Source organism: Eptatretus burgeri, chromosome 6, assembly GCF_056783735.1.
Source record: "Eptatretus burgeri isolate ZD-2024b chromosome 6, Ebu_testis_v1, whole genome shotgun sequence".
Classification (NCBI taxonomy): Eukaryota; Metazoa; Chordata; class Myxini; order Myxiniformes; family Myxinidae; genus Eptatretus; species Eptatretus burgeri.
In genome coordinates, this window is record NC_140966.1 from 13,159,735 (window position 1) to 13,180,242 (window position 20,508).

General features: G+C 42.6%; 1 protein-coding gene across 2 annotated transcripts in view; it reads left to right on the plus strand.

Annotated features, from left to right (window-relative positions):
* CPT1A (carnitine palmitoyltransferase 1A) overlaps positions 1–20,508 on the plus strand; it is a 61,980-nt gene that overhangs the window by 40,112 nt on the left and 1,360 nt on the right. For both annotated transcript variants that reach the window (XM_085884077.1, XM_085884078.1), the window contains 8 exons: positions 3,705–3,810; positions 8,184–8,300; positions 8,438–8,602; positions 9,050–9,184; positions 9,373–9,525; positions 11,396–11,509; positions 15,481–15,573; positions 20,394–20,508. The exon at positions 20,394–20,508 is cut by the window's right edge and continues 1,360 nt beyond it. In XM_085884077.1, coding sequence (XP_085740203.1) covers positions 3,705–3,810; positions 8,184–8,300; positions 8,438–8,602; positions 9,050–9,184; positions 9,373–9,525; positions 11,396–11,509; positions 15,481–15,573; positions 20,394–20,462 — 952 coding nt within the window. In that variant the 3' untranslated portion in view covers positions 20,463–20,508. The remainder of the gene's footprint in view (positions 1–3,704; positions 3,811–8,183; positions 8,301–8,437; positions 8,603–9,049; positions 9,185–9,372; positions 9,526–11,395; positions 11,510–15,480; positions 15,574–20,393) is intronic.

Consider the following 20,508-nt stretch of genomic DNA (forward strand, 5'->3'; position numbering starts at 1 on the left):
GCTCTGGGGTCTATGACAAGAACGGAATTGGAGAAACCGACTCACTCACTACTTTGTACAAGGACATTTGGCACACAGTGGCGTGCACGTCACCGAGGCTTTCACGCATTTGCAGTGTCGACACTCGGTTCTACACGCGCACCGGATCAGTTCACGGCAGGCCTTGGATACCAGGCAGGCAGTGTGGTACTTCCCGTCCATTGGTATTAAATCCCCTCCTACGGACAGTCTGCTGAGCAAACTATCATCTGCTAACTCGGTGGCGATCATTCTCACTCTCCTGTCCACCTCCATCGTACTGAAATTACTCAGCGTTCCACCGTTGAAGCAGAAAAAGCAGACATCTGTTGCAATGCGCTGGCGTTTAGGCCTGCTTGGTTCTGGATCACCAGTTGCACACCGTGTCGCTGATCTCTTGTGCAGCCTGTTTTGTTCCCTGTCCAGCTTGGTGTTGTTGAACTTTAGGTAGCGCGTTTTGTTCCACGATGCTCCATTCTCGACGAAAGCAGACAGATCATCTAGGTCGAATCTAACGTTGCAGGGCAAGCATTGCAGTTTCCTGAACTCGCCAACATTTTGGAGGAAATTCACGTAGGTTTTCTTGGCAGCATCTAGACCTTGTCTGTCCTTTGTGGGGCATTTGAGAGACTCATACATTTTCCGCTGGCAGATGATGCACTTCTTCCATTGGATGTCAGTGACGAGACTCGGAATCTGGAAGTGTAATAAGTAATTTCTTCAGTCCATAGCCCAAACACAATATGCTAGACATGTCATGTACTACACCATATGTACTATGTTCGTTCTAAAGCTTATCATAGACCCCAATCCTCCACTGACTACCATCATCTACCCTAGTCCCGCACTGACTACCCCCATCCACTTCAGTCCCCTTTCTACCACCATCATCCACCGCAGTGCCCCACCCAACTACAATCATTCACCGCAGTTCCCCAGCCAACCACCAGCATCCACCGCAGTCCCCCAGCCAACCACCATCATCCACAACAGTGCCCCAGCCAACCACCATCATCCACCACAGTCCCCCATTCTCAACCACCATCATCCACTGCGGAATTGCAGTCCCCCAATCAAAAATGCCACTGACATCGCATCGGACGACTGTACTGTGTGACTGTACTGTGTCGTGTGTACCGATCGACAATGAACGTGCATGAATTTGCCATATTTAGGCTAAAAGCTCTCAAATAATCACTTTTTTTTTTTAGTCCAACAGATAAAATCACTCACCTGTGATGAATCTTCCTCCATAACAGGATCAATATCGAATCCAAGTAGTCGAAAATCATTTGATTGCATTCAAATCCTGCCGAAAAACAAACTTTTGACCTCCATTTTGTTTGAGACGGGTCGCTTCTTCCATTGAAATCTGAAGTATTTTCAGGGTGTGCCCCATTCCTCCACCACAAAAATGAGAGAACCCCACCCATAATTTACGGTGAGATTAATTTAAAAAATAAGACTTTTTGTCGATTGGCTCCCCTTCTAGATTTATTTATTACTAGTACGTGCCTGTTAAAAAAAAAAAAATTATAAATGAATTTTCAAACCGCGAGCAACAAACAACAACCACACAGGCCGTTTATTCGCTCTCGCGTGCCTGGACGTGGGTGACCCAGAAATTCGCATATTATTCGCAGTTACGATTATTCGCAATTTAGTTTTAATACCCAAATATTCAATTAGCGCCAACGTATTTTACCTTTTCGCAATGTCGTGGCAAGGAAAAACAAGAAGAGAAGAGAGAGAAAAAAATTTACTTCCTGGTTCGGAGCATACCAGCACTCTGATGTTACCGAAATTTATGCACCGTCTAATATGAAAACGATCATAACTTGGGGCATTGTGTTTATCTATAAATGCGCATAAGAAATCGAGAAATTATTAGAATACACTAAGTCATTATCCGGAAGCCCGTACGTTGTAACCCGTAATGGGGAACGCAGCTGAGCTTCCCTTCCCCATCGGCCACGCCCACGCAACAACGTGTCTTGTCATTGGTTTGGGAAATAAATGGCCATAACTTGGGAAGCACTTGTCCGATTAATATCAAACCTTGAAAAGGCACATCCTCAGGGCCCCAGCAATATATCTGGCAAGTTTCAATTAGATCGGACCAGCGGTTGTCGAGAAAAAGCGGGCGGACACACACACACACACACACACACACACACACACACACACACACACACACACACACACACACACACACACACACACACACACACACACACACACACACACACACACACTGCTGGATTTATTGATAGATGATCATATCTAACCACCTGCCAAGTTTGGTGCTTGTATCCGGAAATGCAACATAAAATTATTAACAGACAACACTATTTAGTGAGGATCCGGATCCAGATATGAGAATTTATTATTTATTAATTTTTTTTAAGAGATTCATCACCATTGAGAGCTGGTGTCAAAAACGGTAAAGAGCATGATATTTCAAAAAGTTGTGGACAGATTATGACAACTTGGTGGATGAGTTGGGTAGGTGACTAGAACAAGCCAATTCAGTTATGATTAAGGTCTGGATGCTCATCCGGCCTGTGAGTAGGATACAGAATATAAACAGTTCAACCTTGCAGAGGTATGCGCTCTACCGAGGGCCATTCTAGTTCGTTATGCTTTTTCACACTTTCTTTGCCATGGCAACCATCTTTGTTCTTTGCATTCTTGGTGTTCTAAAGGCAAGGATGATCCCTAACAAATTCTACTTTCCCAACATTTTTCTCCACAATTGCTTGCAGATTCACAGTCAAAGTAATGCCCACATTATCATATTCTTGTGTTGCATATGAATATGCATTTTAACTCTTAAAAATCCAACTTCCAGGTAAATCTCACACCTGTAATATGCACTTGTTCATTGTATGAAAATTCACATTTGTCTTGCATTTTCAAATGATGGGAAGTAGCGAAGGACCTGCCCTTACAGACAAGATAATCCTCCCAGAATTGGTGTATTTTAGTATGACTTGTCATACCCCCTCCCATTGGGAGTGGCTCAATGCCATGCATATTTACAATGAAAGAAGCAGGATCCTCTTCCCTCCCAACACGAACCGCCGGGACATATTCAACCTCCGAAAATCTTCCCGGGCACACCATAACTCCAACCACCAGTTTTCAACTCATTCCGCCCAGCAGTTTCGGAATGTATAGTAGACACACACGTACACCAACGACACACCTCAAATTAAAGTTTGATAAAAATCCTCCTGTAATAATCTTTATTTACCTCTGCCACTGAAGGTGGAAGGAGGTTATTTTTTCACCCTCGTCTTTCTGTTTGTTTGTTTGTTTGTCCGTTTGTGTGTTGGATATCTCAAAACGTTGTGGACGGATTCGGATGAAACTTGGTGGACAGGTTGGGTGTGTGACGAGGATGAATTGATTCGATTTTGCTGAAGATCCGGATCCGGATACGAGAATTATTTAATTTTTGAACTGATTCTTCACCATTGAGAGATGGGGCTAAAAACGATATAAAGCATAATGTTTCAAAAATGTATTGGGTCCGACATGTTTTTGTGGATCAGGCATTGCGTGGCGAAGGTATGCACTCTACAGTTTGCCCTTCTAGTTTTGGTATGCATTGGCATGTATACGTGCTGCTTCAGAATGTTTATGGCATGTTGCAAGCTGTTTGCATTGCTCTGTCCTTGCAGGTGGTTTGACAAATCCTTTACCATGGTTGTGTTCCAAAATGGCAAGGCTGGCTTGAATGCTGAGCACAGCTGGGCAGACGCACCAATCATTGCACACATGTGGGAGGTATGAATAATTTTCCGGTCACCACAACTTCATGCAATTAAACAAGCTTGCACTTACTTTCCCTTTCTCGCGCTTTCATGCAATTGTTTGTTTTTGTTGGCCATTTGTTCGACACAAGTCGTAGGTAAACTTACAGAACGAAAGAAGAGTCGGAAAAAGGCAATTTTTCTCCATCTCGTCTGCATCATGTCTCCATAGATAATGCATTTCTTTCTGTTCCACAATGGAAATGATCTATTATGTAGTGCAAGATGCATTGTAATGATATATGAGCCATACACACCACTCAGCACCAATCAACTAGTCCTATCCCAGCAGGCCTGCACGCACTCGCACCCCCACCCATGCAAACAGTATCTGCCCATTCACTCCATCGTTTTATACCAATCTCTCTTTTGCAGCCTCTAAGGATTTGTTTAATCCTGTTTTGAGCTGGTGAGCTGTCCTTCAATTCACTGCTGTTAATAGCAAACTATTCCACATGCTGCACATACAGTACCAATTCTTCTGTGAATAAAATAAATTCCCTGCCCCTCTTTATTTATTTATTTATTCCTTCAAGAGGAAGGCTCTTGGAAAAGGAAGCTTAAATTGACAATTTTTTCTTCTTTACGGATAAGCACTGCAAAAAAACAAAACAAAAACGGTGCCCACTTGTACCATGAAAAGCATGGAGTATCAGAAATACAAGTGAGAGAATACTAATAGTAAAAGAAAAACAAGGTGATAGAATCGTACATACAAAACAACATTATCATAAATATACTGTTTTAGACTTTAAGATATTTGTGTGCTCTGGAGCAGAAAGCCTTGATCCCGAATGTTGTTTGGTGACCTACAGTGGCATCTGGTAAACTGTTCCACACTGGTATTGTTGCGGTCATACTGAACAAGTGACCAGTGACCACTCTCCGTCTTGCCAGTAAGACACTGCACAGCATAGCTTCCAAAGGAAGCACTTGTTCTGGTGAACCTTGATGGAATCCATGATGGAGGTAGCATGGTCTTCAGAAGTGCTGGAACTTCTTCTGTGTGCAGTCTTTACATCAGACGCAGACCTGCTACAGTTCTCCTGTGTGGTAGGGGATCGATATTCAATTATTGTGAAGGGGCCTTTATGATACGTACAGCACGACGTTGCACATCATCCAGCTTTTTACAATACATGGCACTTGTAGACATCCATACGATGAGAGCATATTCCATTGTGCTCCGGACATGGGCTTTGTACACCTGGGCTCGGCCAAGCGGATCCAAGTATGGAGCAATACTGCGAAGGACACTCACTCTTTGTCCAGCTCTAATGGTGATGGCATTCATGTGAGACTGGAAACTCAAGCTGACTCCAAGTATGTCAAGCTTGTGTACATGCTGCAAGGGTTTGCCACCCATGAAGAACTCTGGAGGATGCTCACTTGGTAGTCGTCCACTGAGAGACATAACCTTGCATTTCTCGGTTGCAAACAGAACATTCCATTTCTGTCCACACTCGTAGATTTTCTGTAGGTCTTCTCTCAGAGAAATGGTGGCATTCACTTCATCCAGCAGGCAGTAGATGGTATACCATCATCAGCATAGAGACAGGTAGGGTTATACAGGTTGTCACACAGATTGTTAACGTGGACTAGAAACCAGGTGGGTCATTTATCATGTTTTCAGTAAAATTATCATACTGTCAAATCTTTGCATCATGAAAACAACATTTTACTCACCGATTTTATTTAACCTCAGTCACATGTTAATATTGTATGTCACAATGCCGCCACGGCCACTGTTCATATTGAAACTTTATTATTTTCCATGTGAAACATGGAAATATTTCTTCCACTGGCAATTCAATTCAAGGTCAATTGATGGGCGCCTCGGGAAAATTGGTGTTAAAGTCTGAGCACATGATTTGAATGACATAACTTCGATGTAAAGTGTCCTGTACTTCATAATCTCCCTTTGCGCTGTTCAGATGTACTATACTTCCAATTTCTTTGCATACAGTAGTGTGGTTTGTGTCATTAAATATCATCATTGATTTTATTCATCGTGAGTTCTAAACGTGCTCTTGGTGATAAGAGTGAGCCTGTGGCTTAGAAAGTGCGTAAAAGTTAACATTTGGAGGTGACATTGGATATTGTATGCAGAATGGTGAGTGGTGATCATGCTATCAGTTGGTCGGCACTGAGGTTTGCCTCCAACAACCGTACATGCAATTTATAAAAGTGTTAAACATGCTACACCATTAACATTCAAACTGATTACGAAGCAAAGGGGCTCTTGTTCGGAAAAGATAGAATATATGCTGGCCATGTGGATGTGAAGAATGACATGTGACAACCTTCCTCCTCCCTTCCTGCTTGCCGCCACCCTCCTCCATCTGATCATAACTCTGTCTGTCTGTCTGTCTGTCTGTCTGTCTGTCTGTGTCTCTCTCTCTCTCTCTCTCTCTCTCCTCTCCTCTCCTCTCCTCTCCTCTCCTCTCCTCTCCTCTCCTCTCCTCTCTCTCTCTCTCTCTCTCCTCTCTCTCTCTCTTCTCTTCTCTTCTCTTCTCTTCTCTTCTCTTCTCTTCTCTTCTCTCTCTCTCTCCTTTGCCTCCCTGTGTCTACCACCACCACAGCATAATTTACAGTTTTACTGCACTGTACATTGTGGCCACAATGTCTTGTCACCCCTTGTAAAAAATTGTGACATTGCTTTTGGGGCTTCATAAAAGAGATTGTTGCACAGCAGCATTACAAAACCACTGATTATGTCGTACAAGAAAGTGAGACTAGCTTTTAATCATATCATCTCACAAATGCCTCGGAAAATGTCCAACAGAACATGCTGCAAAATATTCTCTGTAATGTCAATGATGGAGAATGGAGCACAAACGGATCCACTGGACACTTATGGCTTGTGTCATGTGCTGTAAAAGAGCACTGCAAATGTATGTAGTACTAGACGACCCGTGAACCCGTTTGGTTCCCGTTGTGACAGCGGTTGATCAAAAAAAATAATTTCAAGAAAAACAAAAAGATACCTCCAGTAAACTATACTGTTGAGGTTGTTTGCTTTGATCAAATAATCCCGAAGAGTAGTTGACTGAATCGGGAATTGATTTTTTAATAATTTTTTTCGTTGCCGGATTTGAACGAAACTTGATATTGCGCGTCAATGTGAAAAAAAAAACGGAAAAAAGAAAGTCAAAGAAATTATTGTGCGTAATCCTCTAATCACAATTTTATTTATTCATGAACATGGAAGTATTGGATAAAAAATGGCGGTTTATTTTATGCTTAAAAATAAATCGTTCCTTGTCTATACTATAGCGTGAGCCTGTGGCTATCAAATTGATCAAATTCTTCCATTGATCAAATTTTCCCGAAGAGTACTTGAGTGAATCAGGAATTTTGAATGAAACTTGATACTGCACACCGCAGGAGAATGGTGAGTAAGGTGGCCCAAAACCTTTTGCGCTATCGTGTACCGTTTTGGCTGTATTTCGGGAACATACAATAATGCATACAAGATGAGAGTTTTAGTAATATATAGATAACTTGTAGAATGCATTAGTGTTGTCAGCTAATATGACAAAAGGCAATGCCTCAATTTTTACAAGGGGTAACAAGACATTATGGCCACCTTGCACTTTCATAAATTATTTCATTTCAATTTTTTTTTTAAACTGTAAAAATGTGTGTTGGAATGAGTGTTTAAATTATCTCTGTTTAAGCCAGAAAGGTAATATTGTAGGTGAAAATTATGACACCCCCATCCCCCACCCAGCTTTATGCCATGACTGTATTTCTTATGGGAAATGTTCATTCAATTTAAGTTGCACTTTTCAAGAACGCATCCTCGACGTAAATCGAGGTATTCCTTGTACCTTGTAAATAAATAGATATAAATTTTATTTCAATCTCAGTAAATTGGTGATTCAATCTGATGTATTTGTATTTTGATTAATTTGGATGAAAAGGACGATTGATATATCTTGTAACGATAAGTTTTGTATTTATGTGATATATTGATGCTATGAAACAAGGAAACTGCTCTATTATGGAATTCCAATGTACTGTCGAGTGTCAATTTTACAAGGTAGTTAATGAATTCCTGTTTATATATATATATATATATATATATATATATATATATATATATATATATATATATATATATATATATATATATATATATACATTTATTTGTTCTTGTATTCATTTGTGGTTTATCAAAATGAATCTGAATATTAACCTTTATTATAGTCGATTGTATTTTCTTTGATTTTTAGTTTACTCAGGAAGTTTACTAAACTTTGGAAATGCCAGGGAAGGAAATTCCCAATGTTTTAAATCCCCACTCCCCTGCACCCCCCCCCCCCCTGGCTTATTCACCTCCAGTATGTTTTGAGCATGGAGAATTTGGACATCAGATATTTAGCTGATGGAAACTGCAAGGGAGACGTTGCACCAGGCATCCCTCCTCCCAGGCGACTCAACTGGAACATCCCCGCAAAGGCATCTTCTAATATGCACTTACACCATTAAGACAGCAACTGTGAAGTGTGAAAACCTCAACTTTTGTATTGCGTTTTTATGGTGCCGAGTCTATTGGTGTCTCAGCAGCAGCCTTTCTCATCTTGTTCTTTCCACAGTGTCAGGAAATGATAGCGATGTCGCTGGGAGTGGCGCGTGCTCTTGCCGATGATGTGGACTTTGTCGTCCTGCCATTTACGAAATTTGGCAAATCCTTTTTGAAAAGTTGTCGCGTTAGTCCTGACGCCTTTGTACAGATTGCGCTACAGCTTGCACACTACAAGGTATGGGCTCCACTGAGAGAGATCTCTAAAAGGATTGCTGAAGACAATCCCATAGGAGACGTTGTCTCATCACAATTTCTAAAGACATTCCCTTAGTGTCATTCTCGCATGCTGTTAATTCCCCCACCCCAATAACTTCCGTCCACCTTCTGTGGTGGAGGTAATAACATGACTTGGTTGCATGGTCCACTCGATTGTGAAAGATGTCATACTGGAGATGCTAATTTGAGTTCAGCAATGGACTTTGAGTCAAATCGAGGATTCACTGCTGAGTTGCGAATGCGATTGCATTTATAGTGAATGATGATCATTTCAGTATCGACTCTTTCATGATATATAGTTGCTGCAGTAAACTTTACATCACCACTTGTAAAGGGTACATGTGTGTTGTGCAAAATGCCTCTTTTAGACTGAACTTAATCAGTGCATTTGAATCTTCCACATCAGGACATGGGAAGATTTTGCCTCACCTATGAGGCGTCCATGACTCGCTTGTTCCGTGAGGGCCGTACAGAAACTGTACGCTCCTGCACTGTGGAGAGCTGCACATTTGTACGTGCCATGCTTGACCCCCATCAAACGGTAAGGTCCACCAGTGTGTGGCATGCATTCCTGTTTGCTTTGAATATTTCCTCCAATGGAGTTTAATTTAAGACTACCCAATCATCATCACTGCCCTTTGAACGAATAGAATGTTGGTATTGTACACGATTTTTTTTATTTCTGCTTCCCATTATGTGTAACACAGAGCAACTTTTCCGCAACCTCAGAATGCAGAGCGAATGGCATTGTTTGTCCGTGCTGCTGAAAAGCACCAGAATCTCTACAGGCTGGCCATGACTGGTGCTGGCATTGACCGCCATCTCTTCTGCCTCTACGTTGTGTCTCGTTACCTTGATGTGGACTCTCCTTTTCTCAAAGAAGTGCGTTTCATCTGAAGCTTCACCGGAATCTTGTTTTTAATGTGTGGAACCTTTCACATGTTGCTCGTTCATTCATGATTTATGCGTTAGCCTGGCTGTGGGCGAATATTTTGGGTGCTGTTGGTTCATCCGGAGCGTGGATGCGTTTATTGCATCCTATTTGGCACTTGTCCGCAATAATATTTGAGCATGAGGCACTTCAAATAATTTTGGGATCAGCGACAATTTGGAATTTGGGGAATTAATTTTTTTTTGTGTAAGTACAGTACGGTGTATTTGTGTAAGTACAGTACGGTGTATTTGTGTAAGTACAGTACGGTGTATTTTTTGGGAACTGTTATTTATTTATATACACTTTATTATCTCCACTGTCAACACGCAACTCTGAATTATTTATTTATTCAGATACACTTGAGCATCTTCACTACCAACATGCAACTTTGAATAATTTATTTATTTTTAAATAAATTTTTGCAACCCTGCTTCCAGGTTACTCAACTGGAGCATGATGCAACCTTCCTCTCTCGTGCTAATTTAACGCATTAGCAACTCTATTTATATCAATCTCTATACACATCATTTATTCCTCCATTGGGACCATACGTTGGTGCTGCCGAAGCTGTCTCCTTGGCTATTGGGTACAATCCTGGACAGGTCGCCACTCCGACACAGGATACCAGCAAGCTGGTACTCATTTTGTCAACCTCAGAAGGATGACAGGCAGAGTCAACCCCACCTGGTATTAATTCAACAGCCAAGGGAAATTTGAACCCAGGATCCTCGGATCCCAAGCCCACCACCCTAACCATTAAGCCAACACCAGGCATATAATCATTTATAACATCCTTTAAATTTTGTATGCAGCTCTTTGGTGTATTTGTTTATACTGTATGCACTTTACCATCTTTCCTGCCCATGGTATCGCACCTTAAGTGCAGTTCGTAATGATCCTTTAGGATGAAGTGGTTGGCACAGCCACTTTACCATTTCCACAACCAACACATAACTTTGAATTATTATGTGCACTTTATCACCACTACCTACATGCCACCTTGAATTTGGAATATGTTCATGGTGCCGGCGATAGCTCACCTACTCCGCAAATGACACTGTGGAATCTTTAACATACACCGACTATCGTCTGCAGATGGGACACCCAGTTTAACGTCCATCAGAGGGACGGCATGCACATTTACGAATCACGCTGCCTGTGGAACACCGGGATGACTTTTTATAGCTGGGTTGGGATTCAAACCCAGACTCGACAGTTTAGAGGCGAGTGCGTGTACCTCCCAGGCCAACAACCAATAAACAACATTGCATTATTTATTTATTTACATCCACTTTGCTCGAACTGCAACTGTCATGCCACCTTGAGTTATTTATTTACTTATTTTTATATATATATATATATATATATATATATATATATACACTTTATTATCTCCGCCACCCACATAAGTACGAAATGATAGAGATATTTAATTTGAATCATGTTGTGCTTTTCTTGCATGCTATTAAACCAAATTGCATTTTGTTTGTTGGATTTTGTTGATATCAAGAAGAATGAGGATTATTTAAATGATTTATTGAAAATGTGAAAAATGGATGGACAGCTTGGATATATGTGTGACGTTCTTATTTATCCAGATCTAAAAATCAGAATGTGATACTCTTCAGCAGATGAACTTATATTGTTGGATTGTGTGTTATATAAGTGGATCATTTTTGGCATTCTTTCCTTTAAAGGCTAATTTGATGCATTCGGAATGGTCATGACGATTCTATACATGATTATAATTGATATGAGGAACAACTCCGATGAAAAACAAAAAAAAGAAGAAGAATGATTGCGTGTGTGCATGCTCAGGTTTTATCTGAGCCGTGGCGCTTGTCCACCAGTCAAACGTCCCTGCAGCAGGTCAAACTGTTCGATTTCAGCAAGCATCCAGAGTTCGTGTCATGTGGAGGAGGTTTTGGCCCGGTAAGGATGAGAAATGGTTTATGTGAGTGTGTGTCGGCTTGCGTTTTGGTGTCGCACCTTAAGTGCAGCGATTAAGATAATTTCGGTTTTTTAAGTGGTTGGTTAAAGCCAACTTAAGTGATTAGAGTCGAGTGAGTATGTCAACTGAAAATCCTGAAGAGCTACAATTAGTTCATCAAATGAGAACGAGGAGCTCGATTTGTTGTACTCGTACAGTACTTTTAGATCTGTCCGATTTACATATCGGCTTGATCTAGGAAGTTGTCCGTGCCCGCACGGGCTTCTAAATGGAGTTCAGCAATGTGTTCATTGCTGTTCAGCAATGTTCTGCAAACCGCACGGGTAGGGATGGAGGTGGCAAAAATGAAAATGGCGTTTTCTGTCATCGAGCCAGAAAGCTGGGAACAACAACTCGCATTTATTGCCACATCTGATGTAATTTAAATGCTTTAATGGCAGTGAGATGCTCCATTTGAAACCGTTTGATTATACGTAGATTTTTTTGTTGTAGCCTTAGCTTTTTGATGCCGACTAAAAATTTTTTATTGGTGTCAAAGACAGTGACCAATTGCAAATTAATAGTAGGATGCATCTCATCTCATCAGGTCTCCAAAGTTAAGCAGATTGAAATGTTGTTGGTGCTGAGAACACCACTTTGAGAGGAGCAACGGAAAGGATGACTGTTTGTCACTGGTACAAAATTTGTTCCTCTGTGGGAAGTGTCAACATGGGCTGTGGCATTTCGGTGCATGTTCTCCTTTGTGTGGGGACTTAAAGGCAGCTCTCCCAATTACATTTATGCTGTGTGATTTAAATACTATAGTCTCTCTTACAAAGATCATGTCTTGTGTGCCAATATCCTGGTTAAATGGTGTATTTAGATATTAACTGGGATAGATGAAGGCAGGCAGATGTTCAGTTAAGATGAGTTATTGGAGAGAATGGCATTATTTGATTAACAGAGGATAATGCATGGCTGTTGTGGGCCAAATGGTGTCCTTTCTGTACAGGTTCCCTGGCATCACAGAATCACTTGTTTCCCTTGACAAAGGAGGGGGTATTGCATTAGGGTCCGTTTGTTTGTCCGCACACAACTTTCATGTTTTTCTCCACAACCGCTTGTCGGATTGAGACGATTTTCACCATTGGTGCAACTACTCATGTCGAATGTTGTAATGATAATTATGACGTCATAGTTCACATGGTGTAGCAGCCATATTGAAAAAAAAAAACGGAAAAATTTTGGACCTCTGTATCTCTGAAACCTTACCAAGGTAAGAATTGAAACTTGGCACATAACAAGTACTCCTCATGGGGAATGAGTGATTTTTTTTTTCATGACGTCATTGGTATCTTCGTTGTGACGTCATAATTGCATATGTAGAACGCCACATCTGATCAGTATGAAAATTTGAGGGTCATCTAGGGATAAAATGGTCCACAGAAGAAAAAAAATTGATGACGTCATCAGTCACGTGATTCAGCAGCCATATTGGATTTACCGTAACACCGATAAAAATACACCACTTAAAAGAAGCCCTGGCGAGGGTCTGCTCTTTTTGCTCTTTTTGCTCTTTTGCTCTTTTTGTCAATCACTGATTGCTCTTTTTCTTGTTTATTCTACACTGTACAGCAGTTATGTCTGATGGATGTATCTGCATCTCACAGGCATATGTATGAAGACTTAGGCACATTATTTGTACTAGCAGAGTACCCGCCCAACAGGCGATCTTGCACCAAGCATGCAATGCATAACCTTTATTTGGGCGGTGTATAGGCAACTGACAGAGGCAAAAAACCCCCAAAACCCCCATGAAGTTGTGTATGAAGCAAAAACATACCGACTGCTTATAATTCAGAACACCTCTCATTGCAATGGAAAACGTGGGGACAGGAATACTGTGCTGTAAACGGTGGAGACTTGTAACACCCTCCCCCACATGAAGGCGGCGCGACACGATACACATTTATATGGACAATTTACATCCCACCCCCTCACCCACCCCTCAAGACCAGAAAAGATAAAAACACCCCAATACATTAAATGGCGTCACGCTGATCCTCTGTAGTAAGTCCGGATGTAATTGGCCCTGAACTGTAGGAGGAGTAGCCCGACAAACACACCGGTCCGTGAATTATAGCAAGGATTCTTACTTTTGCTTTATTTATGTTGTCAACAAATTCAGGGTATTAAATAGCTACAAGTTGTCTCCTGTGAGTGTTTCATCCAGTTCTTTTCTTTATTTAATTTAATTTAATTTTTATGTAAACCGCATACAAGATGCATTCAAGTTGAGAAACTTTTAAAATGTTCGAACGACAAGGATGCTGAACAAACTGAGCTGACGTAGTCATTATATTGTTTCATCACACGTCCATTCAATTTGGTGTTCACAGTTTGTATCACATGCCTATCACTGATGTGTAGTTGTAATTTCTGAATACTGGTGCCATGCCAGTTTTGGGTGAAGGAATTGTTAAGTTAGCTTATATACAGTCAAGTGTCAAAAGAAGCATGCATAATTTGGTTACTGAAGTCGTGGAGGTAATTAATGTGATCAGGAACACACCGTTAGACTTAATTCGCACAATAAACCAGAACGGGAGAAAAGGAAAATCCACGACAATAAAACATAAAGCAGCTCACCGTGAACAACACTACCGGATCAACAGTTTGAACAAGAACAGCACTCGGAAGAGCGCATACCTGCTCCAGGCTGAGCAGTTTACATTTGGTATCTCACTGATAGGCCAGATCTGCGTCCAGACATTGACCAAAATCTAATCTGCTTCTTGTCAACTACCCAACGTTTTGGGAAGGTGACGTTTTGAGATATCATGCTAGAGATCATTTTTGGCCCGATCTCTAAATTGTGAAGAATCACTTAAAAATTGGGCTGACCGGATGGCTTAGAGGTGTGCACACTCAACTCAAAGCTGTCTAGCCTGCGTTTGAATCCCAACAAGCTATATATAAACTCATCCCATTGTTTTACAGGCAGGGTGATTCATCAATGTGTGTGCCGTCCCTCAGATGATTCCTGGTGTTGGCTTAATGGTTAGAGTGGTGGGCTAAGGATCCGAGGGTCCTGAGTTCAAATCCTGCTCAGCTGTTGAATTAATACCAGGTGGGGTTAATTCGGCCTGTCATCCTTCTGAGGTTGGCAAAATGAGTGCTCGCATGCTGCTATCCTGTGTTGGAGTGGTGACCTATGCAGGATTGTGCCCAATAGCCAAGGAGACTGCTTAGGCAGCACCAATGCTCTGCACAGAGTATGGTCCCAATCTCCTCCTCTTCATCAGATGGACGTTAAACTGTCATCCCATCTGCCAACATTCGTTGGTGGACCTTAAAAGACCCCACAGTGTCCTTCGTTAAGAGTCGGAGAGTTATCGCCAGCACCATGGGCAAATTCCTGCCCTAACCAGCAGAGGGCATTGCTTCAGCGGCACAGCCATGTGCCCTCAGCCAATGGTGCTACCCCATAGCCTTGTGCTGCCGATGAACGAAGAAGACTTTAAAATTATAGTATCCAGATCCCGATCTTCACCAAAATGGAATCGATTTGTCCTTGCCACACACCCCCAACATGTCCACGAAGTTTCGTCCGAATCCGTCCATAATGTTTTTGAGATATCATGCTCCCAAAGAAACAGACGGGTGAAAACATAACCTCCGTCGACCTTCAGAGGCAGGAGGATATTATCTGTGAAACTTCGCCCATAGTTCAATAGCCATAGCTTGTACAGAACACTCATTTACAAGGTGGCCGATGAAAGACTAGCCTGGTAAATCCTATGCAGCTGGATAACCATTTTGCTTGGGGTTGAAAGAAAGGATGATCAAATGCCTCTGATTACTGGAGAAATTGTTGCTAAATGCTGTTACTGCTTGTAATGCAGAAGAGCAAGTCGACTGTATAATATGATTACTTTTATTTTATTTATTCCCCATCTGCTCGGACCTGCAGGTTGCCGACGATGGTTATGGAGTTTCGTATACCATCGTGGGGGAAAGCATGATGAACTTTCATGTGTCCAGCAAGCATTCCTGCCCGTTAACTGTGAGTAGTTTGTATACATTTAATACGATTGCACAGTTCCAATGGCTGTACGGCTTTAGCCTCCTTTAGCCTCGCCACCAAGTTGATCTGTCTTTCACCAGAGTTTACCTGGCTGAGCCACGGCGTTTCATTTGGAGCAGTTGAAGTTTTAAGGATTATTCAAATGAAAGTTGCACTTGTATGATAGCTGTGGGTGATTATGCAGCATATCATCTCGTAACTTATCACATAGATGTGTTGATTGTTTGCAGAAATCAAGAACCGGTGAATCAGAAAATACTTCCATTTAATTTCAGCGGCAGCTCACACTCTGCCACTGCCTCTCCCTCTCCCTCTCCTCCCACCCCTCCCCAATAAATCCCCAACACAGTCGTCTTCGGTGTAGGAAAATCAAGTCCAGTGTCGAAGAAGCAAGAGTATCTCTATCGATTTTACAAAATTTGTGGCATGGTCAATATTCATGCTGTTTTACATTTTTAAGCACCAAGTAAAAGTGAGTATCTTTATTTAAATAATTTGGCACAGTGCATATCTCGGTTTGGCACTGGCAGGATGGCCGAGAGGTATATGTGTTGCGAATCCGGAAGCCATGAGCACTCAATATACAGGGTCCTATAGCTCAGTTATTTTGACAAGTAAATGTGGATAGATAGCTCCCTTTCCCTTGTTTAATGGGTAATTGAATGTACATGCGCTGTGAAGTTATTTTGATAGCAAGGGTTTTGTTTTGTTTTTACACCACCAACATCAACTACAACAATGCCAGCATCACCCTCACCTTCACCTCGCTCTGGCCGACGCCATGGTGGGCGGAGTTCAAGGAGGAGCCTCGCGGTGGCCCTCGACCAATCAGCGTGCTACGAGTGAGGTGGCCGCCGCTCAGCCAATCAGAACCCGCAATGGTGAGAAAGGCGGTCCGCATGACGTCACCACGCCCCCAGGCCAATCGACGGACTTGCCACCTGTTTTGGCCAATGACAGGGCGACGAGCGATTCTGCGTGCCAAAACCTTCCAGTGAGGGAGAGCGGGGACAGTGGAGGCGGCTTCTCCCCCCCCCCCCCGGAGAAGAGTGGATAGCGTTGCGGCACGATCGGACGAGGAGAGATCTTTCCTCCACAAGAACTGCAAGTCGGTTGCGCGCCGTCTGTCGGTGAACTAGAGAGCTTTTGAGATAGTTGATAACCATCGAGCAGGCAAGGCTGTGGTCAATCTGACGGGCAGGTTGAACGAGTGTGGAGTTATCAGCCCTCGCTTTGACGTTCAACTCGAAGACTTGGAGAAGTGGCAGAGAAACCTCCTGCCTTCTCGACAGTTTGGAATAGAGAGGAGAGTTTTGGTTGCCGGGACGAGCGCTGAAGGGAGCTCTGGACTCTATCATCGCATCTCGCCGCTGGTCTGGTTCATCCGTGTCAGCTGAACCACACGAGGTGGACAGGTCCATGTCCTTCTGGGTGTGTGTGTGTGTGTGTGTGTGTGTGTGTGTGTGTGTGTGTGTGTGTGTGTGTGTGTGTGTGTGTGTGTGTGTGTGTGTGTGTGTGTGTGTGTGTGTTGGTGGGCCCGTCTGTAAGTAGGAATTGTTTAAGTGCTCTTTGCTGTGCATACTTGCATCTCTATAGTCGGATAACTCTGCTTCTTGCGTGCTCCCCCATTTCCCCCATTATAAATAAATACATTTGTTAAATGTATCAGTTTGTTGCTGTGTTTCTTCCATTGGCTTAGCATGGCGCGTGTTGGTGAATTACAAAGGCTGTTGCCGCTGTAAATGTACATTTGGACCGACGGGACTTCGGCAACCATCCGCTCGGGTTGCGCACAGGTTGGGCACGCTAACGGCTCGACTCGTACGAGGGCCGTCGAGGGTGTGAATACTCAGTAACTCGCCACGTGGATCTCTAGGTATTTTGAAGATTGGCAAATAACCCTGTACCACGTGGTGGAATTATTGACGGTTCACGGTCTGGTAAGGGACCCGTACCCTCAGAGTTTTCCGAAGGGTACGATCTAGATTCCGGGTGTTCAGTAGAGTCGACCCTACTGCCCCACCTAGAGGTCGTGCTCGCAGCCGATACCCGGCTCCACAACATATGCACACACACCTCTGATTAAAAAACAAAACGAGAGGATCATTCGTTTTGTTTGTGCCATGTGGCTGCTGGTTCCATCATTGCCTGGAACTTGGCTGTGCCTCTGATGTAGTGCCCCCTTTCGGTTGGAGCAGGAATTAAAAATTTTGCCAGGGTGCTGGTGATGGTTCACCTCCTCTTTATGAAATACCATGGGATCTTTAACATCCACCAACTGATGGCAAACAGGATGCTTGGTTTAACATCCATCCAATGGACTTGATTGATGTAGCAATGTGTGTGCGTGCAAAAGCTCCACCGTGCCTGCGAAACACCAGGATGATGGTTTGTAGCCAAGTCCAGATTCAAACCCATGCAAGGCAGCTCAGAGGTGTGTGTACACACCTCTGGACCATCCTGGTTTTTTAAATGCATAACTTTAATACCTTCACATAAACTGCACATATCTTTGTGGGGGGGGGGGGATATATTTGTGCCAGCCCCAAACCAAGAGGTATGCTGTAGTAAATTATTTAAAGGTGCTCACTTTCACTTGGTGCTTAAAAATGTAACTTTCATGTAAACTCGAAACCATTCAATCAGATTGTCACAATATTCAGTTGAACAGGTGAGTTTACAAGAAACTTCTGTTCCTTGTCTTGTAAGCCCACCTGTTGTACCGAGTACTTGGTCATGTTGCTTTAATCTGTGTCCGCATTAACCATGATTTCGAGACATTATATACATACCCGCACATGCAAGGTGTGATCAAAAAGTTTGGTGAATGGTGCCGCTACCCTTGATTATGTGAACATTGTTGACATCAGTGGGTGGAGCTAATTTTGTTAACCTTCTCACTTGCCAGCACGGCACAGACACCATTTGACTACGCGCCAGTGTGCCGTGTTCATTGCTTTGCGTGAGCACATGTTTGTGGCGTGTGGTGCTTTTGGATAAAATGTTAAAGTTTGAACAACGTGCAAACATTAAATTTTGTTTTAAAATTGGCGAGACGGCTACAGAGACACGCAAAATACTCGGAATGGTCCACACAGATGAAGCTGCAAGAAAGAAGACTGTTTTCAAAGGTTTCGGGAAGTAAATGTGTCGCTGGAAGATGACAGAAGAAGCGGTCGTCCGTCAATACCATGAACCAATGAAAACATCGCTCAAGTCAGCGCTGTCGTCCATGAAAACCAACGTTTAACCGTTCCAAAAATCGTTGATAGACCAGTCTTTCATCCGGTTCCGTTCAGGCCATAATGACAGACGATTTGAACATGAGACCTGTCAGTGTAAAGTTTGTTCTGCGCATCCTCGCAGATGTGCAAAAATCAAATCGTGTCTTCATTTCATCCAACTTGTTTGATCGATACGTTTCGGATCGATCATTCTTACCCCAAGTGGTGACGGGTGATGAGTCGTGGGTTTACGTGTATAACCCGAAAACAAAAGCACAGAGCTTCCCGTTGAAGACTCCCGTGTCCCCGAAAGTGAAAAAGGCGCGTCAGTCGAGATGGCAAGTGAAGGTCATGCTGATTGCATTCTTCGACATGGAAGGAATGGTTCATGCAAAATTTCTTCCCAAAGGTGCTACTATTAATGCGGTTTTCTACGTGGAAGTACTGAAACGTTTGTGCGAGGCAGTCAGACGGAAAAGACCAGAGAAGTGGAAGAACGGGTGGCTCCTCCATCACGACAATGTTCTCCGCCACACGTCACTCTCCATCCAACAATTTTTGGCGGCAAAAAACATTCCTGCCATCCTGCCATCCTGCATCCGCCTTATTTGCCAGACTTGGCACCATGCGACTCCTAGCTGTTCCTCACATTGAAACAAACGATGAAAGGGAAGCGATTTGACACGATCGAAGACCTCAAATCTAACACGACGACTCTTCTGAAGGCGATTAACAGAGGACTTCCAGAAATGTTTTTTGGCATTGGCAGGAACTGTGTGTGTGTGTGTGTGTGTGTGTGTGTGTGTGTGTGTGTGTGTGTGTGTGTGTGTGTGTGTGTGTGTGTGTGTGTGTGTGTGTGTGTGTGTGTGTGTGTGTGTGTTACAGTACTTTGAAGGACATTAATGATGCAAGTTTAATGTTTAATAAAATGTCTTTATTGTAACATTCACCAAACTTTTTGATGACAGTGGCTATTTGTTTGTTTGTTTGTTTGTTTGTTTGTTTGTTTATTTATTTATTTTAAGGGGAATATTGTAATCGGCTCCGTCTGTCCATCATGCTATCTCCTAAATAGTTGTACAGAAATTCACCAAACTTGGTAGCTATGATCACCGCATGTCACAGAGGTGCGAGAACAGTATCATTTTTGGTCCCACTCCCTGGGGGCCTGGGGCGGTGTCAAAAGGTCAAATACCAAAAATGCAATGACGGGCACCTTTTGAAATCTTATTTTTTAATGAAACTTTGTATGTGCAATCAATGTTGGGGGATGATATATATATATATATATATATATATATATATATATATATATATATATATATATATATATATATTTGGATTTGAGCGCTGTGCATGCTTCAGAGGGTGGAGACTTTGGGTCACGGGTCAAAACAGAATATTTCTAACATAAAATTTGATCTTGGGTCATTTTTGAGGGAAACTTTTGGACATCTTTCAACTTTGCTTTGGGCGAGAAGCGTGGGGATTTGCGAAGGTGCTCCATCAACTTCACTCTTGTCATAGTTTTGCTTTCCCGTGCTCTAACTCTTTGCTTTCCTGCATCCCTTCTAGGATTGTCGTCGATTTGTGAAGAACATTGAGGAAGCTCTACATGACCTACACAACATGTATAAATCTTGAGTGTTGTGTTGGTGTTCTCAAATGTTGCCACACCTTTATGATCTTG